Source organism: Macaca mulatta, chromosome 16, assembly GCF_049350105.2.
Source record: "Macaca mulatta isolate MMU2019108-1 chromosome 16, T2T-MMU8v2.0, whole genome shotgun sequence".
Taxonomy (NCBI): domain Eukaryota; kingdom Metazoa; phylum Chordata; class Mammalia; order Primates; family Cercopithecidae; genus Macaca; species Macaca mulatta.
Window position 1 is genome coordinate 8333903 of NC_133421.1, and position 23739 is coordinate 8357641.

Here is a 23739-nt window from a genome sequence, read left to right on the forward strand (position 1 = left end):
CATGGAATGTTTTTCCATTTGTTTGTGTCATCTTGGATTTCTTTCAGTAGTGTTTGTAATTCTCATTGTAGAGATCTTTCACTGCCCTGGTTAAGTATATTCCTATGTATTTATTTTTGTGTTAGGCTATTGTGAATGGGATTACATTCTTGATTTGACTCTCAGCTTGGATGTTGTTGGTGTATAAAAATGCTTCTGATTTTCATACATTGATTTTTGTATTCTGAAACTTTGCTAAAGTTGTTTATCCAATCTAGGAGCCCTGGGCAGAGACTATGGGGTTTTCTAAGTATAAAATCACATTATCTGCAAACAGGGATAGTTTGATTTCCTGCCTTCTAATTTGAATGTGTTTTATTTTTTTCTATGGCCTGATTGCCCTGACTAGGACTTCCGGAAGCATGTTGAATAAGAGTGATGACAGAGGGCATCCTTGTCTTTTTCTGGTTTTCAAAAGGAATGCTTCCAACTTTTGCGCATTCAGTATGACGTTGGCTGTAGGTTTGCATAGGTGGCTCTTATTATTTTGTGTTATGTTCCTTCAGTGCCTAGTTGGTTGAGGTTTTTAACATGAAGTGATGTTGAATTTTATTGAAAGCCTTAGATAATCATGTGGTTTTTGTCTTTAGTTTTGTTTATGTGACGAATCACATTTATTGATTTGCATATATTGAATCAACCTTGCATCTCATGAATAAAGCCTACTTGATTGTGGTGGGTTAGCTTTTTGATGTGATGATGAATTCGGATTGCCAGTAATCTGTTGAAAATTTTTGGATCTATATTCATCAAGGATGTTGGTCTGAAGTTTTCTTTCTTTGTGTGTCTCTGCCAGGTTTTTGTTTTTGTTTTTGTTTTTCAAAACAGAATCTCACTCTGTCACTCAGGCTGGACTACAGTGGCGCGATCTCAGCTCTCTGCAAACTCCGCCTCCCAGGTTCACACCATTCTCCTGCCTCAGCCTCCCGAGTAGCTGGGACTACAGGCACCTGCCACCATGCCCAGCTAATTTTTTATATATATATATATTTTTTTAGTACAGACAGGGTTTCACCGTGTTCTTGATCTCCTGACCTCATGATCCACCTGCCTCGGCCTCCCAGAGTGCTGGGATTACAGGCATGAGCCACCACGCCCTGCTGTCTCTGCCAGGTTTTGGTATCAGAATTAGTCTGCCTTCAAACAATAAGTGAGGGAGGAGTCCCTCCCTCTCAGCTTTTTGGAATTGTTTCAGTAGGTACTAGATCTTTACTTTAGACATCTGGTAGAATTTAGTTGTGAATCCATCTGGTCCTGGGCTTTTCCTGGTAGGTAGGGAATTTTTTTTTTTTTTTTTTTTTTTACTGATTCAATTTTGGGACCAGGATTTCAATTTCTTACTGGTTCAATCTTGGGAGGTTGTATGTTTCTAGGAACTTTATCCATTTCTCGTAGGTTTCTTAGTTTGTGTGCACTGGTACTCATAATCATTTCTGAGGGGTTTTTTTCCCCCTTTTTATTTCTTTGGAGTCAGTGGTAAAGTGATTTCTGACATTTCTGATTGTGTGTACTTAGATCTCTCTTCTTTATTAGTCTAGCTAGTGGTCTACCAATCTTATTTATTTTTTCAAGGAAACAATTTACGATTTTGTTGATCTTTTGTATGGTTTCCCAAGTCTCAATTCAGTCCATCTCTGATTTTGGTTATTTCTTATCTTCTGCTAGCTTTGGGGTTGGTTTCCTCTTGCTTTTCTAATTCCTCTAGGTGTGATATTAGGTTGTCAATTTGAGATCTTTCTAACTTTTTGATGTGAGGATTCGACTTTCTGCTTAATACTGCTTTGGGTATGTTTCAGAGATTCTGATATGTTCTTTGTTTTTATTAGTTTCAAAGAATTTCTTGATACCTGCCTTAATTTCCTTGTTTACCCAGAAGTTATTCAGGAGCAGGTTGTTTAATTTCCATATAATTGTATGATTTTTGTGCAATCTTCTAGTATTGATTCTATTTTTATTGCCCTGTGGTCTGGGAGTGTGATTGGTCTATTCAGTTTTTCTGAATTTGCTGAAAATCATTTTTATGGCCGATTATGTAGCCAATTTTAGAGTGTGTGCCATGTACAGATAAGAAGCATGAATATTCTGTTGTTTCGGGGTGGAGAGTTCTGGAGATGTTGTTAGGTCCATTTGGTTAAGTGTTGAGTTCAGGTCCCGAATATCATTCTTAGTTTTCCGCCTCAATAATCTGTCTAACACTATCAGCGGAGGGATCAAAGTCTTCCCCTATTATTGTGTGGTTTTCTAAGTCTCTTTGTAGCTCTCTAAGACTCGTTTCATGAATCTAGGTATTCCTATGTTGGGTGCATACATATTTAGGATAGTTAATTCTTCTCGTTAAATTAAATCTTTTACCTTCTTTGTCATTTTTGACTGTTGTTGGTTTAAAGTCTATTTTCTCTGAAATTAAAATAGCAACCCCTGCCTTTTTTGTTTTACATTTGCTTGGTAGATTTTTCTCCATCCCTTGACTTTGAACCTATGGGTGTCATTGCATGCGAGATGGGTCTCTTGAAGACAGCATATAGTTGGGTTTGGTTTTTTAACTCGCTACTCTGTGTCTTTTAAGTGGGGCATTTTGCACCTTTATATTCAAGGTTAATTGATATGTGCAGGTTTGATACTGTTATTGTGATATTAGCTGGTTATCATGCAGACTTGATTGTGTAGTTGCTTTATGGTGTCAGTGGTCTATGTACTTAATGTGTTTTTTTGTGGTGGCTGGCAACAGTTTTTGCTTCCATAGTTAGCACTCCATTAAGGACCTCTTGTAAGGCAGGTCTGGCGGTAATGAATTCCCTTGGCATTTGCTTGTCTGAAAAGGATCTTATTTCTCCTTTGCTTACAAAGCTTAGTTTGGCTGGATATGAAATTTATTGGTTGGAATGTCTTTTCCTTAAGCATGCTGTGAATATAGGCCCCCAGTGCCTTCTGGCTTGTAGGGTTTCTGCTGGAAGGACTGCTGTTAAGCTGATGTGGTTCCCTTTGTAGGTGACTTGCTCCTTCTCTCTAGCTGCCTTTAATATTTTTTATTTCACATCGACCTTGAAAAATTTGATGACTATGTGTCTTGGGGATGGTTGTCCTATACAGTTTCTCACAGGGGTTCTCTGTATTTCCTGAATTTGAATGTCAGTCTCTCTACCATGGTTGGGGAAATTTTCATGGACAATACCCTCAAATATGTTTACCAAGTCTCTCTCTTTCAGGGACACCAATAAGTCATATATTTTGTCTCTTTACATAACCCTATATTGCTCAGAGGTTTTAAAATTTTTTTTATTTAATAAAATAGAGATGGGGGGGGTCTCGCTATGTTGCCTAGGCTGGCCTTGAACTCCTGGGCTCAGGTGATCCTCCTGCCTTGGACTCCCAATGTGCTGGGATTACAGGCATGCGCCACCATGCCCAGCCTTCTTGGAGATTGTGTTTATCTTTTTTATTTTTTTTTTATTTTTGTCTGACTGAGTTGATTCAGACAACTTGTCTTCAAGCTCTGAGATTCTTTTCTCCACTTGGTTTATTCTGCCGTAAATACTTGAAATTGCATCATGCCATTCTTATACAGAGTTTTCAGCTTTCTCAGCTCATTTTGATTCTTTTTTTAAATGGTTATTTCATCTTTCATCTCTTGTATCATTTTATTGGATTCCTTAAATTCAATTGATTGGGTTTTTTGTTTGGTGGTGGTAGTAGTGGTAGTGGTGGTTGTTTTTGGAGACAGAGTCTTGCTGTGTCACCCAGGCTGGAGTGCAGTGGTACAATCTCGGCTCACTGCAAACTCCGCCTCCCAAGTTCAGGTAATTCTCTGCCTCAGCCTCCCAAGTAGCTAGGATTACAGGCACCTGCCACCATGCCTGGCGCGCATGCGCGCGCGCGCGTGTGTGTGTGTGTGCGTGTGTGTGTGTGTGTGTGTTTTAGTAGAGACAGGGTTTCACCATCTTGGCCAGGCTGGTCTTGTGACCTTGTGATCCACCCACCTCAGCCTCCCAAAGTGCTGGGATTACAGGCGTGAGCCACCGTGCCAGGCTTGATTGGGTTTTGACTTTCTCATGAATCTCAATGATCTTCATTCCTATCCAGATTCTGAATTCTGTGTCTTTGATTTCAGTCATTTCAGCCAAGTTAAGAACCACTGCCAAAGAACTAGTGTGGTCATTTGAAGGTGAGAAGACATTGTGGCTTTTTGAGTTGCCAAAGTTCTTGAGCTAGTTCTTTCTCATTTGTGTGGGCTGATGTTCCTTTGATCTTTGAAGTTGCTTTCCTTTGCATGGAGTTTTTTGATTTTTTATTCTTTGATGCCTTGAGGGTTTGACTGTGGTACACCATGGGTTCAGTCAACTGTCTTGTTTAAAATATTTCAGGAGGCCAAGGCTCAGTTCATCACTCCTGGTCTGCATGTTCTAACTCTGGGGGGCTAGTACTGGGTCCTAGCTTTGTTCTGTGGCCCTTCGAGGTTAGAAACTTGCTGCAATAAGGGGGGCTGAGGTGTTCCTGGCTCAGTGGCCACAACACTCTGCCGGTAGGGTGCTGGCCAAAGTGCTTTGTTGTGGCAGTGGCAGTGGGATCTGTGCTCACGTGTGTTTGCCAGCAGCCACAGCAGCACAGTAGGTGCCTGCACATCAGCAGTGGCGGGGCACCAGTGGGGATGGGATGGCAGCATCCGTGCATGCACTGGCGCTGGTGGTGATGACATGGTGGGATATGCATGCGTCAGTGTGAACCGGGCACTAGTTGGGGTGGGGTGGTGGTGTCTGTACGCATGCTTGTGCCGATGGTGATGGGGCAGCAGCGTGTCCACACGTGTGCTAGCGGGGGAGGGGAGGGGAGATCTGCCCGCACTCATACTGACAAAGCTGTGAGCGTTGGCTGTGGGTGAGTCTGTGCTGGCAAAGTGGTGGGAGGAGGCTGCAGTGGGGAGAGGCTGTAAAGTGGTTGATTGCACAACAGTGGAGACTGGCCTGCTGGAACCAGAGTTAGGCATGGTGAGCTGGTGAAGGAGTTATTATGACGGCCCTTGGAAGCACCCTGGTTTGGCATCTGAGGCTGTGCTGCAAGCAGATGCGGCAAGGCTGGAGCCCCAGGAGAGGCTGGTAAACAGGCACACACTCAGATCAAACTGGTCCCATGTCATGGGCAAGACCTCTCTTCTCTGTCCAGGTCTGGCAGCCACCAAAGGCCAAAGCCACCTAGAGGAGCTTTTTTCCAGCTTCAGTTCAGGGTCTGCATCTTCCCTCTGTCCACTCTCAATGCCTTCCCTCTGAAGGTCTGCTAGGAGTATGGCAGTCTTCCCTGTGGTCTGGTGTCTCAGTGGGAGGTGCTCTTCCTGGCTGCATCTAGTCAGCCATCATGGCTTCTCTCTAAATTTGCAGTTAATGTCTGGGGGAAAAAAGGCTGCTAATCCATGAGGTATAATAGTCCAAGTGTACTGCTAATTTCACCAGGTGTGAAAATAAATTTAAAAGCTGTTGGACCCCCAAAGAATACTTTTAAGCCTTGATAGAGATGTGACTGTGATCTGAGTTATGCATGGTCACAACTTCTGTTCTCATATTATAATAATAGGTTAACTCATTTTCTTATCTTTCTTGATCTGTTCAATGACTAGAGAGAATTAAATGATGGCGGGGACAAAAGCTTTCTGCCTTCTTAATTAATGACGGTTGTTGTAGATTAATTCCCCCTTTATTGTCCTGATTTGCTTAGACAAGATGACAGAAAACCTATGATTATTGCAGCCTTTGCAAAAAAAAAAGTGTTACATGTATCCTTACTCATAAGAAACACTGCATGTGGCCGGGCGCGGTGGCTCAAGCCTGTCATCCCAGCACTTTGGGAGGCCGAGACGGGCGGATCACGAGGTCGGGAGATCGAGACCATCCTGGCTAACACGGTGAAACCCCGTCTCTACTAAAAAAAAAAAAGTACAAAAAACTAGCCGGGCGAGGTGGCGGGCGCCTGTAGTCCCAGCTACTCGGGAGGCTGAGGCAGGAGAATGGCGTGAACCCGGGAGGCGGAGCTTGCAGTGAGCTGAGATCCGGCCACTGCACTCCAGCCTGGGCGGCAGAGTGAGACTCCGTCTCAAAAAAAAAAAAAAAAAAAAAGAAACACTGCATGTAAATAATCAAATTGCTGTAACTACGTGCCAACCCTACATGAATAATGCAATCCTGCTAAAAACTCCTCTGTCTCTGCCTATGTAAACGAAATCTTAACTTCCGTACTTCGGATGGCTGACTCTGTTCCTTTGGAGTTGGGGTTTCTGGGTGAACCGTCCTCACATTCTGTGTGTGAATGAACTCTCTTTAAACTAGGCTCTGACTCTTTTAATTATTTTAGGTTGGCATTTGATAACCTGCAGATGGGACCTGAAGCAAGCCTTCTGCAATCTTCACTGCTTTGCTGACATTTGGCGCTTTGGTATAGCACAAGTGGCTTTCGCTTCTTTGACTTCATTGGAGCTGGAGAGGGTCTCTGGCCTGGCTTCTCTCAGATTTCGAATCTCTCTGGTTTTGGCTGAGATGCAGACTCTGTTGAAGCGTCCTGATTCCACACTCAACAAAAGTGAAACTGAAGCGCTACTTTTAAAAGTAGGAGTTTCATTTATTATTTCCCTAGAGATTCTGTGGCTTTCAGATTTGTAATTTCACATTCCTTTCAGGATAAGATTTTGTTTCATTTGCAAAAATTTTCAGCCTTTTATCTTGTTCAAATTTGGTGAAGGAGTGTTTCTCTTTGAAAAGAGGAAGCAAATCTTTGTGGCTTAAAATAAATTTGTGGTTTTATATTTTCTAGGTTCTGAAGCATGGTTCAGTTGACATAGCTAAACTCTTCTTGAGTGACCACATTTCCATTTCCACGGTCTTTGGTCACTTAACAAGAGAACTCAAATTATGGACAATCGTCCCTCCAAAATCAAGTCTTTCTCCTTAAGGAGAGATCCACCTTTAGAAACTCCAGCTGAACTCATGTATAAAACTTAGGGTACCGCTTCTTGTCATTATTTAGAAAATGGTTGCACATAACTTGTGAAAAACTAAAATTGCAATGGCCAAAGTGGGATGCTTCAGCTAATTTACCTGTGTGCTCAGTTAGAAAAAGCTGGTTCTAGGACAAAACAGAATATTTAGGAGAGTTATTTTCAATGGTATTTAAAGCATTCAAAAGAGATTTATTCTCCTCTTTACAAAAGGAGAATAAAAAGTTATCTAGAACAATTTCCAAATGTTAAAAGACAGCTGAAATTTCTCCTCCTCCTCCCTCAGCTCCTGCTTCTATTTATCCTTTATTACCTGGTCTACTTTACCTAGAACTACCTCCTCTTTCTCCTCCCGCTGCTTCTACTGCTCTGGCTCCATCTCTGGAACAGCCAGTGTCTGGTAGAGATTAACCTGCCCTAGTTTATCAGTCATGGTCAAAGGCAGAACTTAAAGGTATAATTAAGGAATTTCCTGATCCTCACTAGGACCCTTGGAGTCCTAGTTTTCTGGTTTTGCCAGAAAATCGCAATTAAATATTTGAGCTTATGACCCTGGCTCTATTTTAAGATGAATAAAAGTTATTTTAAATGGAGAACACAAGATCTTATTAACAGACTGGAATCACCTTATCTGTAAATCCCACCTTACTACAAGGTCCCATTCCTTGAAGTAAACAAACAATTCAATCTGTAGGTGAAACAAATACTCCAAGAGACTTAGAATTATTTAATACCTACATTTCTTTCTCCTCAAAAGAGGAAAATGTATTTAGAATTAGATGATAAAACTGAGTTACTAGACATACTTTTGTCAAAATCTAATCCAATTGCAATCCGTATTGACATAGAAGACACTAAATTATTGAGTAGTAAAAAATTATACAATCTGCTAAAGGTAGTGCCTAATCAATCATGGTTAAAGTCTTCCAGTGATTTTGGAAAATTTATCTCGCCTACCCCAATCAAAGTTCAATAGATTCATCAAAACCCCTTCCAAAACTTAAACAATAGCCTCTAAGAACTGAAGCCCCAAAGGGTATAAAGCCTATAGTTTCAGATTATTTATTTATTTATTTATTTATTTATTTATTTTATTTTATTTTTTTGAGGCGGAGTCTCACTCTGTTGCCCAGGCTGGAGTGCAGTAGCACAATCTCAGCTCACTGCAAGCTCTGCCTCCTGGTTTCACGCCATTCTCCTGCCTCAGCCTCCCGAGTAGCTGGGACTACAGGCTCCCGCCACCATGCCCGGCTAATTTTTTGTACTTTTAGTAGAGACGGGGTTTCACCATGTTAGCCAGGATGATCTCCATTGATCTCCATCTCCTGACCTCGTGATCCGCCCGCCTGGGCCTCCCAAAGTACTGGGATTACAGGCGTGAGCCACCGCGCCCGGCCTCAGATTATTTAAAAATAGGACTTGATTATTCCCTATAACAGCCAATGTAACACTCCAGTCCTTCCTGAAGGAAAGCAAATGGTAGAGGGTGGGGGTTTGTACAGAATCTGAGAGCAATTAAAAACATAGTCACTCTTTGACACCCAGGAGGGCCAAACTTCCATCTGTTGTTGACTGACATCCCAACTGAAGCAGAGTTCTTTTCTTTTTACTTTGAGACAGGGTCTTACTCTGTCGCCCAGGCTGGAGTGCAATGTCATTACAGCTCACTGCAGCCTCAATCTCCTGGGATCAAGCAATTCTCCCACCTCAGCCTCCTGTATAGCTGGAACTACAGGTGCGCACAACACTTGGCTACCTTTTGTATATTTTGTGGAGATGGGGTTTTCCCCCTTGTTACCCAGGCTGGTCTGGAACTCCCGGGCTCAAGCCATCCACCTGCCTCGGCTTCCCAAATTGCTGGGACTATAGGCATGAGCCACTGCACCCGGCTGAAGCTGAGTTCTTTACCGTAATAGACGTATGTAGTACATTCTTTAGGATTCCCACAGATAAAAAAGAATCCATTTCTCTTCACCTTCACTTGGGAAGGCAGACAATACATGTGAATAGTCATGCCTCAGGGATGAACTGAGAGCCCAGCTTACTTTTCACAAATATTAAAAGCAGATCTCCCAGATACTGACTTCTTGAAAATTCCTTTTAATAAAATACACAGGCAATTTACTCCTCTGCTCAGAGGAGAAGCAAGTATTTCTTAAAAATGGGATTCACTTGTTACAACAATTAGCCTTAAAGGGACACAAAGCTTCTAAAGAAAAACACCAATCCTGTCAAAAACAAGTGAAGTGCTTAGGCCACCTAATATTTAGGGAAGAACTTTCTATTAGTCCATACAGACTGAAAGGAATTTTAGCTCTTCTGCCACGAAGAACCAAGAAACAGCTGCGAGAGTTTTGGGGGCTGGCAAGACATTTAAAAACTTGGATCCCAAACTTTTCTTTAAAAGCCTACGCCTTGGCTGAGCGCAGTGGCTCAGGCATGAGGCCTGTAATCCCAGCCCTTTGGGAGGCCAAGGCAGGCGGACCACCTGAGGTCAGGAGTTCAAAACCAGCCTGGCCAACATGGTGAAACCCTGTCTCTACTAAAAATACAAAAAAATCAGCTGGGTGTGGTGGCAGGCGCCTGTAATCCCAGCTACTTGGGAGGCTGGAGCAGGAGAATCGCTTGAACCCGGGAGGCAGAGGTTGCCGTGAGCCAAGGTCGTGCCAGTGCGTTCAAGCCTGGACAAAAAGAGTAAGACTCCATCTAAATAAATAAATAGAGAAAAGCCTGGCCTTTACATGCTTCTTTTAAACAGGACATTCCAGACCCTCTTGATTGGACAGAAGAAAATCAAGTAATGTCAAATTAATGATCAAAAATGACTTTGCTAATGCCCAAGCTTTGGTACATCCAGATTATAATCTTCTGTTTTCAGTATTTGTACATGAAAGTGATAGAAACATTTTAAGGATCCTAACTAAAAAACATGGAGCCCAAAAGAGACCTGTGGGGTATTATAGCCAACAGTTAGACTCTGTAATAAGAGGATTTCCATCTTGCATGAGAGCCCCTGCTTTGTTAGTTGAAGCAACTGACGAAATTCTCATGGTGACAGCCCTTAGTGGTTTTGTTCCTCATTCTGTGAAAGCATTTGCTAAATTCGCGTCATACTCAAACATTATTCAGTTAGTAGACTAGTTTCATATGAAGTTTTACTTCTTTCAGCTTCTCATATCAACATCTCTAGATGTAATAACCTAAATCCTACAACTCTTCTGTCTCCATTTCCAGAGAAAACACTGCACTATTGCATAACCCTAAGTGATGACTGATCAACTTGTTTCTCCCACGACTGACCTCTGAGAGACCCCCCTTACTACTGCTGATGGTGTTTGGTTTACAGATAGATCTTGCCTAAAGGATAAATCTGGGACTTACCGATCAGGTTATACAATAGTATCTTTAACTGGGAAAGAAAGAAAGAAAGAAAGGGAAGGGAAGAAGGGAAGAAACAAAAGGAAGGAAGGGAGGGGGAGGGGAGGGGGGAGGGGAGAGAGGGGGAGGGGAAGGGAGGAGGAGGGAGGGGAGGGGGAGGAAGGGGAGGGGAGGGGGAGGAAGGAGGAGTGGGGAGGAGGGGAGGGGGAGGGAGGAGAAGGGGAGGGGGAGGGAGGAGGAGAGGGGAGGAGGGAAGGGGAGGGGGAGGGAGGAGAGGAAGAAGGGGAAGAAGAGGAGGAGGAGGAAGAGGAGGAAGAGGGGAGGGAGTTTTAACCTTCTAGGCACCACCTGAGCTCAACAAGCAGAATTAATTACATTAGTCAGGACTTGTCAATTGGCAAGAGGAATAACTGCTAATATTCATATAGAGAGTAGATATGCTTTAGAGTAGCTCATGATTTTGAAGCACTATGGAAACACAGGATTTTTAACTTCTGCTCAGTCCTTAAAAAGTGGGCACCTCATTTCATAATTGTTGAAAGCTATATTATTACCATAGTCACTGGTTATAATTAAAATTCCAGGCCATTTCAAATCAGATATCCCAGAAAGCAAAGAAAATTAGCTAGCTGATAAGGTAGCAAAAAGTGTGGCACTAAACAAAAGCATTCTATATTAACTCTTAAAGAAACACCTGAATTTGATATAAAATTAGCTCAAAATCAGAATACAAAGTCACACTTTGTGCTTGAATAAACTCCCTTTAAATTAGATTCTGATTCTTTTGATTATTTTGGGTTGATGCAGGTGAAGGCAAATAGATGTTGCGATTCAGGGCAGAGGAATTTACTGGAGAAAGTGGAAACATGAGTCAACGGTCAGGTAATTGGTGTCAGGGAGTATTGAAATGAGGATGGTTTTAGGGTTAGAAACTAAAGGGAATCCAGGCTTCATTAGTTTATTTATGGCTTGCAGGTATTAGACTAATTAATATTCTTCCCATTAAGCTTTTGAATAGGCTTTATTTATTTATTTATTTATCTATTTGAGATGGAGTTTCGCTCTGTCACCCACGCTGGAATGCAGTAGCGTGATCTTGGCTCACGCAACCTCTACCTCCTGGGTTCAAGAGATTCTCCTGCCTCAGCCTCCCGAGTAGCTGGGATTACAGGCGTGCACCACCATGCCCTGCTAATTTTTGTATTTTTAGTAGAGATGGGGTTTCACCATGTTGGCCAGGCTGGTCTTGATCTCTTGACCTCATGATCTGCCCACCTTGGCCTCCCAAAGTGCTGGAATTACAGGTGTGAGCCACCACGCCCGGCCAATAGGCTTTATTTTTTAGAACAGCATTTGATTTACAGAAAAATTGAGTATATAGTACAGAGAATTCCCACATGTCCCTGTTCCTCTTTACACATAGTTTCCCCTATTATTAGCATCTTGCTTTAGTGTTATTACAGTTCACATACTTTACATTGTTAAATATAGTCTATTTAAAGACTATAGTTTATATTAGTTCACTCTCAGTATTGTATGGTTCTAAGGGTTTTGACAAACTTATAATGATTTCTCCATTACACGTTCATGCAGAATAGTTTTACTTCCTAAACACCCTCTGTGTTCTACCTATTCATTCCTCTCCAGCTCTCTCCAAGCCTCTGCCAACTGCTGCTCTTTTCACTGTCTCTCTAGTTTTGTCTTGTCTAGAATGCCATCTAGTGTGAAGTTCCTCCATGTCTTATTTTCTTAAACTCAGTGGCAGGAAGCTCCATGTCTTTTAATTGTGTGATAGCTCATTTTAAAAATTGCTGATCCATCAAATGACTGTACCACAGTTTATTCACTCACCTATTGAAGGACATCTTGGTCGCTTCCAGTTGTTGACAATGTTGAATAAAACCGCTATAAACATTCATGTGCAGGTTTTTGTGCTGAAATAAGTAGTTAAATATCTAGGAGTACAACTGCTGGATCAGATGGTAAAGCTGTATATTTAGTGTGTAGGAAACTTCCCAAGTTTTCCAAAGCGGCTCTGCCATTGTACATTCCCACCAGCAATAAATGAAAGTTCCTGTTGCTCTTCATCCTTGTCAGCATTTGGCATTGTCAGTGATATCTCGTTGTAGTTTATTTATTTAATCTTTGGTGTTTGAGACAGGGTCTTGCTCTGTTGCTCAGGCTGGAGTATAGTGGCACAATCATGGCTCACTGCAGCTTCCACCTCGTGAGCTCAAGCAATCCTCCTGCCTCAACCTCCAGAGTAGCTGGGCCTACAGGCACATGCCAACATACATGGGTAATTTTTAAATTTGTTTTGTAGAGATTGGGTCTTGTTGCCCAGGCTTGTCTTGAACTCCTGGTCTCGAGTAATCCTCCCACCTCAGCCTCCCACAGTGTTGTGATTACAGGCATGAGCCACTGCACTTGGCCTCACTGTAGTTTTCATTTGCGATTTCCTGATGGCAGATGACTTGAGCATCTTTTCCCATACTCATTTGCCATATGTCTACCTTCTTTCACGAGATATCTGTTCAGCTCTTTTGCGCATTTTTAAGTTTTCTTAATTGTGACAAAATATACATAAGATGTACCATCCTAATCATTTTTAAGTGTACAGCTCAGTAGTGTTAAGTACATTCACATCGTTGGCAGTCATTCTCCAGAACTCTTCATCTTGCAAAACCAAAACTACACCCATGAAACAGCTCCCTATTCTGCACCTTGCCCTCCTCCCCCTAGTTCCCAGCAACCACCATTTGTTATGGGAAAGAGCCAGAACAGTATAGAAGCAAGTTCCCCCATACTGGGAAGGAGCCAAGACACCAAAGAATGATTTAGAGAAGTTCAGTTTGAGGAGTAGATGAGTTTACTGGGACTTACCTGCAGGTACTCCTGGGCAGCAGCAGGGAGCAGGACAACTCTGGAGGTCTGCTCTGCCACCTGTCTGCTTTTCATTTATCTATTTATTTTTACTTTCAAATAATTTTGTATTAATTTTTGTGGGTGCATAGTAGATGTATACCTACTCGTACACCTCATAGCAGGTGTATGGAGTATATGAGATGTTTTGATACCAGCATGCAATGCATAATAAACACATCATGGAAAATGAGGTATTTATCCCCTCAAGCATTTATTCTTTGTGTTATAAACCATCCAATTATGCTCTTCGTTATTTTAAATTTATTTAAATATACATTAATGTGTAATTATTATTGACTATAGTCACCTTTCTAAGCTGCTTTTAGGCTAATTTTCTGGCTCTTCGCCTACTGTGTGTGTGCGATGGGACTGTTTTCCTTGGTGTGCTCTCAGATACACTCTGGGATGTTTCGATTCTCAGGAACACCTGCTCCTTGAGTGGGCCATTGACTCATTGCCTAGCTTTCAGGGTTCAGGCAGCAGACATAGCCTTAAGTAATCTGGTGGGTGACTCATCACACTACACTCAGCCATTTCATTTTCTTTAGCAGTGTCTAACCTTAGGTGTTGTACAAGGAAAACAAAGGCATTACAGGAACTGCAAATAGGGATGAGGAACCTTTTGTCAAGGAATCCTTGAATAGTAAACGGATCTGAGACTTTCACTTGCTTCAGATTTTGAAGGAAACTGGGGTAGTTCATGGAGGGGGAATGCTGGGGTCTATTTCTACTTTAAGGGCCCTGTTTCCCCAATATGTCTGTTGATCCTGTAACCAAAGAAACTGATGGATGTGAGTGAGCATGTTCTGACTGAGGGATGTGAAGGGCTTGGGGAATTATGAGGGGAGCAAGGAAACTGGGGTGATCTGTCAGAGTTTTTGGAGGATAAAGGCCAGTGGGAAGGAGTTCCAGGACTTCAGGAATTAGTACTTTGGATAAACAAAAATATTAACATTCCAAATAGAAAGTAAATCCTGCTAATAGGTTAACAGGGATTGTGAAATTTAACAAAAAACTGTGTTGGGCATGATGGAATCCAAGAGACACCAAAAGGGGCTTAGAAAGAGGCAAATCATCCACTCCCACTACTGAGGCATTATGGCAAGGAATTGTGAGGGTTAAGGGTAGAGTAGGTGGTTCTAGTATCTATTAGAAAGGTCATAGGGTGCCCATTGACTGGGATTATTATTTCACCCCGTGTGTTCAAGGGTATGTGGGGGCACACAAGAGCAGATTGCTCAAAGGGGAGTCACTGGGATGCTGACATTTTTCTTTTTGGACCTTGAGATATAAATCTCCAGGTGCTCCAGGCTACTCTAAGTTGTAGGGACGTCAACGTGACTTCAAGGCCTTGGGGTGATTTCCCATGAGTTGTTTCAGTTGAAGATCCATGAGTTTGCATGGATCAGTTGTTCAGCTTACTCAGATGCCTGTACATCTTTTTGGTTTGTGCTAAAACACGGATCTTAAAGAGAGGGGCATTTTGGCAGCAGTACCTTTGACCAGTTACTTAAGTGGAATTTCATTCTCTCTTGGCTTCTTTCACAGAGGATGTATGAAAGCACGAAACTCAAAGAGAGAAACAGAAAGTGTGTCAAAAGCAGATCACCCCTCTGCTTTACTCTTATCTTCTAGGTCCACAAATAGGTGTAACTTGAATTAGAACAGGTGGAGAGGAGCATATAATTAATACGACGTAATTAGTATGAATAAACTCAGTTTAGTATAGAGCTCATTAACAAAACTGGTAAAACAGATGCCATCTAGAGTTAAACCTGGGTAATCCTTCCAGTTATTTTCTAAGTGGTATTTATAGACAGAGACTAATTCATCTCTTTGTTGTCGGTACTCTTACGTCTTTGATGAGTTGACTTTAGTTGTGAAGGCTGTGGAACTACAATCTGAAAGCTTTTCTCTGATTTCTCCATCTGTGATAGGCCCCAGGTGTTTTGAGATTTAACTGTAGGTCTTCATTAATTTTGGTCTTCTCAAACCCTAAGGAGGCATCTCTGGGTCCTATAAGAAGTTAGAATAATTAGTAAAGATCTTGAAGCTCTAGAGAAGATGCCCCTAAGACTAACTTGTGTAGAAAATTTCTCCCTTCGTGGCTGGGCGCGGTGGCTCATGCTTGTAATCCCAGCACTTTGGGAGGCCGAGGTGGGTGGATCACTTGAGGTCAGGAGTTTGAGACTAGCCTGGCCAACCTGGTGAAACCCTGTCTGTACTAAAAATACAAAAATTAGCCAGGCGTGGTGGTGTGCGCCTGAAATCCCAGCTACTTGGGAGTTTGAGGCACGAGAATTGCTTGAACCCGGGAGGCGGAGGTTGCAGTGAGCTGAGATCATGCCACAGCACTCCAACCTGGGCAACAGAGCAAAACTCCATCTCCAAAAAAAAAAAAGGAAAGAGTATCCCTTCATTATATGTAGTTTCATTTTCAAAACTACAGTTTCAAGAGGCCACAACATGACAACCATTATAATTGATTATCTCAAGGTGGTCCATTTTGTGCACTGGTCTTCTTCAGCTTTAGTTACAAGCTCAGCTTCCTCTCTAAGTCTTGAGGTATCCTTGTATGTCATGATGATATCTATCATTTGTTGAATGCTTATTAAATTTTATAGACTGTGTTAAGAGCAAGTTTTCACAGTAACCTTTTTAATCGTTGAGATGCACCTCTAGTCCCAGCTACTCAGGAGGCTGAGGCAGGAGAACGGCATGAACCTAGGAGGCAGAGCTTGCAGTGAGCCGAGATTGTGCCACTGCACTCCAGCCTGGGTGACAGAATGAGACTCTGTCTCAAAAAAAAAAAAAAAAAAAATCCAGTTATACTCTTGTAGTTATTTTAAAATGTATAATTAAATTATTTTTGACTATAGTCACCCTGTTGTGCTAGCAAATAAGTCTTACTCATTCTTTCTAATTTTTTTGTAACCATTAACCATCTCCATTCCCCATGCCCTACCCAGTCCCCCACCGCATTACGCTTCCCAGCCTCTGGTAAGTATCCTTCTACTCTCTGTGTTTATGACTTCAATTGTTTTCATTGTTAGCTCCCACAAATAAGTGAGAGCATTTAAAATTTGTCTTTCTGTGCCTGGCTGATTTCAGTTAACACAATGACTTCCAGTTCCATCCATTGCAAATGACAGAATCTTATTTTTGTGTGGCTGAATAGTACTCCATTGTGTATATGTACTATATTTTCTTTATTGATTCAGCTGTTGATGGACATTTAGATTGCTTCGAAGTCTTGGCTATTGTGAACAGTGCTGCAAAAAACATGAGAGTGCAGCTATATCTTCGATATTCTGATTTCCTTTCTTTTGGGTATATACGTAGCAATGGGATTGCTGAATCATATGGTAGCTCTATTGTTAGTGTTCTGATGAACCTCCATGGTGGTTGTATTAATTTACAGTCCTACCAACAGTGTACAAGGGTTCCCTTTTCTCCACATCCTCACAAGCATTTGTTATTGCCTGTCTTTTGGATATAAGCCATTTTTAACTGGGGTAAGATGGTATCTCATTGTAGTTTTGATTTGCATTTCTCTGATGATCAGTGATGTCAAACAGGATGTCTTCTTTCAAGAAATGTCTATTCAGATCTTTTGTCTGTTTTAATCAGATTATTAGATTATTTTCCTAGAGAGTTGTTTATATATTCTGGTTATGAAACCCTTGTCAAATGGGTAGTTTGCAAATATTTTCACCCATTATGTGGATTGTCTCTTCACTTTGTTGATTGTATCCTTTGCTGTGCAAAAGTTTTTTTTTTAACTTGTTGTGATCTCATTTGTTGATTTTTGCTTTGGTTGCCTGTGCTTGTGGGATATTACTCAAGAAATTTTTGCCCAGACCAATATCCTGGAGATTTTCCCCAATATCTTCTTGTAGTAGTATCATAGTTTGAGAACATAGATTTAAACCTTTAGACTTAAGTCTTTAATCCATTTTATTTGATTTTTGTATGTGGCAAGAGATAGGGGTGTAGTTTCATTCTTCTGCATATGGACATCCAGTTTTCCCAGCACCATGTATTGAAGAGACTGTCCTTTCCCTGGTGTATGTTCTTGACATCTTTCTCAAAAATGAGTTCACTGTAGATGTATGGATTTATTTATTTAGTTCTCTATTATGTTCCACTGGTCTACATGTCTGTTTTTATAACTGTACTATGCTGTTTTGGTTACTATAACTCTGTGGTATAATTTGACGTACGATAATGTGATTCCTCCAGTTTTGTTCTTTTTGCTCAGGATAGCTTTGGCTATTCTGGGTAGGGTGTGTGCGTGTGTGTGTGTGGTCCCATATAAACTTTAGGATTTTTTTTCTATTTCTGTGAAGAATGTCATTGATATTTTTATAGGGATTGCATTGTATCTGTAGATTACTTTGGGCAGTATGGATATTTAACAATATTGATTCTTCCAATCTATAAACATGGAATATCTTTCTATTTTTGTGTGTCCTCTTCAATTACTTGCATCAATGTTTTATAGTTTCTGTTGTAGAGATATTTCACTTCTTTAGTTAATTCCTAGGTATTTTATTTGTAGCTGTTATAAATATGATTACTTTCTTGATTTCTTTTTCAGACTGTTCACTGTTGGCATATAGAAATCCTACTGATTTTTGTATGTTGATTCTGTATCCTACAATTTTACTAAATTTGTTTATCAGTTTTAATAGTTCTTTGGTGGAGTCTTTAGGTTTTTCCAAATATAAGATCATACTATCTACAAATAAGGATAATTTGACTTCTTCCTTTCCAATTTGGATGCCCTTTATTTCTTTTCCTTGTCTGATTGCTCTAGCTAGGACTTCCAGTACTATGCTGAATAACAGTGATGAAAGTGGACATATTTGATCCTTGAGCATTCTTACTGAAAAAGAAAGAAAAAAATAAAAAACAAAGTGGGCTTCCTTGTCTTGTTCCATATCTTAGAGGAAAGGATTTCAGTTTTTCCCCATTCAGTGTGATACTAGCCATGAGTCTGTTGTATATAGATTTTATTATATTGAGGTTTGTTCCTTCGATATCTTGTTTATTGAGGGTTTATACCATGAAGAGGTGTTAAATTTTATCAATTGCTTTTTTAGCATCAATTGAAATAATATGTCTTTGGTCCTTCATTCTGTTATATCACATTGATTGATTTGCATATGTTAAACCATCCTTGCATCCAAGGATAAATCTCACTTGGTCATGATGAATGATCTTTTTAATGTGTTGTTGAATTTGGTTTGCTAATATTTGTTGATAATTTTTGCATCAATATTCATCAGTGATATTGGCCTGTAGTTTTCTTTTTTGGTGTGTCTTTTTCTGCTTTTGGTATCAGGGTAAATCTGGCCTCATAGAATGAGTTTGCAAGTACTCCCTCCTCCTATTTTTTTTTGGTAATAGAGTAGGATTGGTATTAGTTCTTCTCTAAATGTTTGGTAGAATTCAGCAGTGAAGCCATTGGGTCCTGGGTTTTTCTTTGCTGGGAAAATTTTTATGTTTTTATTAATAGCTTCTATCTCGTAACTTGTTATTAGTCTGTTCAGGTTTTAGATTTCTTCCTGGTTCAATCTTGGTAGGTTGTACATATGTAGGAATTTATCCATTTCTTCTAGATTTTCCAATTTATTGGCATATAGTTGCTCATAATAGCCACTAATGATCTTTTGAATTTCTGTGGCATTGGTTCTAATGTCTCATTTTTCATATCTTTCTTATTTGGCTCCTCTCTCTTTTTTTTCTTAGTCTGTCTAAAGGTTTGTCAATTTGTTTATCTTTTCAAAGACCAACTTTTTTTTCATTGATCTTTTGTGCTGTTTTCTTTATTTCAAAATCTTTAATTCTGGTCTGATTTTTATTATTTCTTCTACTAATTTTGGGTTTGGTTTGCTCTTGCTTTTCTAGTTCTTTAAGATGCATTGTTAGGTTATTTGAGGGTTTTTTTTTTCTTTTTTGATGTAGATGCTTATAGTTATAAACTTCCCTCTTAGTACTTCTTTTGTTATATCCCATAGGTTTTGGAATGTTGTGTTTCCATTATCATTTGTTTCAGAAAACTTTTCAATTCCCCCTTAACCTCTTTATTGACCCACTGGTCATTCAGGAGCATATTGTTTAATTTCCATGTATTTGTATAGTTTCTAAAATTTCTCCTTTTATTGATTTCTACTTTTATTTCATTGTAGTCAGAGAAGATGCTTGATATTATTTCAGTTTTTTGAATGTTTTCAGACTTGCTTTGTGACCTAACATATGATCTATCCTTGAGAATAATTCGTGTGCTGAGAAAAATAATGTGTATTCTGCAACTGTTGGATGAAATGCTCTGTAAATATTTATGAGGTCCATTTGGTCTATAGTGTAGATTAAGTGTGATATTTCTTTATTGATTCTCTGTCCGGAAGATCTCTCCAGTGCCAAAAGTGGGATGTTGGAGTCTCCAACTATTATTGGCATGTCTCTTTAGCTCTGGTAATATTTCCTTTATATATCTGGGTATTCCAGTGTTGGATGCATATACATTTGTAATTGTTATCCTCTTGCTGAGTTGATCCCCTTATTATATAATGACCTTTGTCTCTTCTTATAGTTTTTATCTTGAAATCTATTTGATACAAGTGTAGCTACTTCTGCTCCTTTTTAGTTTCCATTGGTATGGAATATCTTTTTGCATCCTTTGATTTTTAGTCTGTGTGTGTCTTCATAAATGAAGTGTGTTTCTTCTAAGTGATAGATCACTGGATCTTGTTTTATGTCTTTTGATTGGAGAGTTTAGTACATTTACATCCAATGTTATTACTGATAAGTAATATTCCGGCCATTTTATTATTTCTGATTGTTTTGTGGTCTTCTCTTCATTTTTTCTTCTTCCTTTTAGTAAAGGTGATTTTATCTGGTGGTATGATTTAATTTATTGCCTTTTACTTTTGTGTCTGTTTGTTGTATGTTTGTGATTTGGGGTACAATGAGATTTTCAAACACTATTTTATAAGCCATTATCTTAAGCTGATAACAACTTAACAGTGCTTGCATAAACTAACAAGCAAAAAGAAAACTAATAATAACTCTATGACTTAACTTCGTCCCCCACATTTTAACTTTTTGTTGGTTCTATTTATATCTTAATGTACTGTGTATGCCTTGAAAATTTGTTTTAGTTATTATTTTCAATTGGTTCATCTTTTGGTCTATTTAGTATAAGAGTAGTTTACAAGGCTGGGCATGGTGGCTCACGCCTGTAATCCCAGCACTTTGGGAAGCCAAGGTGGGTGGATGATGAGGTCAAGAGATCGAGACTATCCTGGCCAACATGGTGAAACCTCGTCTCTACTAAAAATACAAAAATTAGCTGGGCGTGGTGGCGCACACCTGTAGTCCCAGCTACTCAGGAGGCTGAGGCAAGAGAATCGCTTGAACCCAGGGGAAAAAAAAAAAGAATAGTAGTTTACAAATCACGGTTACAGTGTTTTAATATTCTGTGTTTGTCTGTGTGCTTACTATTACCAATGAGTTTTGGACCTTCAGATGATTTCTTATTGCTCATTAATGTCCTTTTATTTCAAATTGAAGAACTGGATCTCGTTAGCATTTCTTGTAGAACAGGTCTTGTGTTGATGAAATCATTCAGCTTTTGTCTGTCTGGGGAATCTTTATTTCTTCTTCACATTTGAAGGGTACTTTCACGTTATCTATTATTCTAGAGTAAATGTTTTCTTTTCCTTCAGCACTTTAAATATGTCATGCCACTCTCTCCTGGCCTGTAAGGTTTCCATTGAAAAGTCTGCTGTGAGACCTATTGGGGCTCCATTTTATGTTGTTTGTTTCTTTTCTCTTGCTGTTAGAATCCTTTCTTTATGCTTGACCATTGGTAGTTTGATTATTAAAAGCCTTGAGGCAGTTTTCTTTGGGTTAAATCTGCTTAGTGTTGTATAACCTTCTTGTATTAGGATTTTGATATCTTTCTCTAGGTTTGGGAAGTTTACTGTTATTATCCCTTTAAACTTTTTATTCCTATCTCTTTCTCTACCTCCTCTTTAAGGCCAAAAACTCTTAGATTTGCCCCTTTGGGGCTATTTTCTAGATCTCATAGATGTGCTTCATTCTTTTTATTATTTTTTCTTTTGTCTCTTCTGATTGTGTATTTTCATTTTTTATTTCTTTAATTTTATTTTTTATTCGACTATTTTCAAATAGTCTATCCTCAAGCTAATTCTTTCTTCTGCTTAGTCTATTCTTCTGTTAAGAGACTCTGATGCATTCTTCAGTGTATCAGTTATATTTTTCACCTTCAGAATTTCTGCTTGATTCTTTTGAATTATTTCAATCTCTTTGTTAAATGTATGATAGGATTCTGAATTCCTTCTCTGTGTTATCTTGAATTTGAGTTTCCTCAACATAGCTACTTTGTCTCTTTAAATCTATTTTCTATCTTTATGCACTCTTCTTTCTTCCCTGGAAGGATAATATTATGGGCTTTCATACCCTCCGGCTCATTACCTCTCTCTGTCCTCTTTCCTTTGGGCCCAGGGATGGCGCCAACTACACTGCTGCCAGCCTCAGGCTCCTGCACTATCTATCCCTTTTTGGTTCTGTCACACTCTATCCACCATAAGTTGTTCCTTTGTAAATAAACCCTCCTCTAATTATTCTAATTTAATTGTGTCAACTGTTTTATATTGAGTCCTTGACTGATACAGGAAAACTGGTAGAATATGAATCTCCTAGTCCATCACTGAAGTGTAGAATACTGAAATAAAGTTATTATGGAAGAGTTCTGAGATTTTAGCAGTATACAGCATTGCACTTCCAGTCTTCTTCCGTTATGGAGAAGAGGGGGCTGTTTGGCATATATTTTCTGAATTTGGGAGCATATTTTAATATAGCAACTCATGTCTGCTACTGTTTGAATGAAGAAATTTCACTGAGCATTTTTTAATGAGACACTGGTCAAGAGTGCCAAGCCTGAAATAATCATAATGTATTGTGCCTTAGAAGAAGATAGAGGCATTTTCAACTCATTTTACTTCTCTGCAGCCATTAAAGGGTAAACAAGAGGGTGTCAGGGATTCCTGTGGCCCCACATGCAGGGTCGTGAAGACTAGTAGAAGGGCAGAAACCATCAGACTGCAGTTGTTCCAGGCTAAACAAGGGAACATCCAACCTGAAAAATGACGTTGGGATAGTGTCCTGATGAAACACGGATTCCATTCTAGAAGGAGTTCTTTTGGTAGCAAAGATAGGCATGAAGCTGAACATTGCTTCAAGAAAACCAAACATTGCTTATAAGAACCATCATGTTCACCCAGGTAGCCAGTAGCAGATGGCAGAGATACCTTTGACCACTTATTTAAGTGGTTTCTTCATTCTCTTTGCTTCCTTCATAGGGGATGTATGAGAATACGAAACTCAGAAAAAAAGGGAAAGTCCATTAAAGAAAGATAATCCCTCTCCTTTACTGTAAGCCTCTAGGTTCAAAAACAGGTTTAGCTTGAGTTAGAACAGGTGGAGAGGAACACAGTTTAGGAAAGGAGGCTGGAGGCAAGGAGATGAGCCTAGAATGGACTTTAAGATGGAAGTTATAAAATAAGCAATCTTGAATATTGAAACAAGATTATACTATTAAACAAGAATGATTGGAAAAATGTGGACTCGGCCAAGAAACTGTTAGCAAACCACTAAGGAGAAAGGAAGAGTTACTAGAAAAGGAACACAGGTACATGTTTATATTTCAACTCTTGAGACTCATTGCTACTTGGTTTCATAATTTCTTTCTATGCATCTGTAACTTGAATTCACTTCTGACAGGATATTTTTGTCTTATATATGGTAGTTAATTGTTCTAGAAACCTACTTCAAGCTAACTTAAGCAACAAAGGGGGATTTATTGGAAAGCTGCTTGGGTATCTCACAGAACCCAAGGAAGATAATTGAACTGGATTTCCACAGGACCTGGAAAATCCTCAGAAACTCAAGTGCTCTCTTTCTTTCTTCTCTTTCCAGTCATGACCTTCAGGAAGGGGAGAGCGGCTCATGGGCTAAGTGGATAAACCACAAAATGGGTAATATACTGTCGGTGAGTTTTCAGTGACAAATGAAGTCTAAGCTGTGATTGCACTGGTTGGTGACTGAAACTTAAAATGGGACTTAGAGGTTAAGTGGAGGGAATATGTTGCCAAAATGTTAGAAGGATCTTCAAAGAGAAGTTGAGGCTCTAGAGGATAATGGTAGGGCACAGAGTGGAGGTGAAGCTTGTCAGGGGTGGGGGTCAGTGGGGAGGATAGGAGAGTTCCTAATTTTGAGGAGGAAGGATAGAGGGTTTTATTGGTGAATGACGTGAGTAAGTGTCATGACCAGTCGCGTTCTCAGGATTCTTGAGTATTGGGAGATGTGGCTGCAGTGGACAGGGCAGTGTC

General features: G+C 40.0%; 1 protein-coding gene across 7 annotated transcripts in view; it reads left to right on the top strand.

The window, feature by feature from the left end:
* LOC713683 (polyunsaturated fatty acid (12S)/(13S)-lipoxygenase, epidermal-type-like) overlaps positions 1-23739 on the top strand; it is a 42816-nt gene that overhangs the window by 10808 nt on the left and 8269 nt on the right. For 4 of the 7 annotated variants that reach the window (XM_015118413.3, XM_077970144.1, XM_077970145.1 and 1 more), the window contains one exon: positions 23327-23399. Coding sequence is in view for 2 of the 7 variants with exons in the window: in XM_077970144.1 (XP_077826270.1) it covers positions 23382-23399 (18 nt within the window). In the remaining 5 variants the exon portion in view is untranslated. Of the gene's footprint in view, positions 1-6218; positions 6627-23326; positions 23432-23739 lie in introns of those variants that run through there. The other 3 variants (XM_077970143.1, XM_077970146.1, XM_077970148.1) reach the window with 3 other exon arrangements.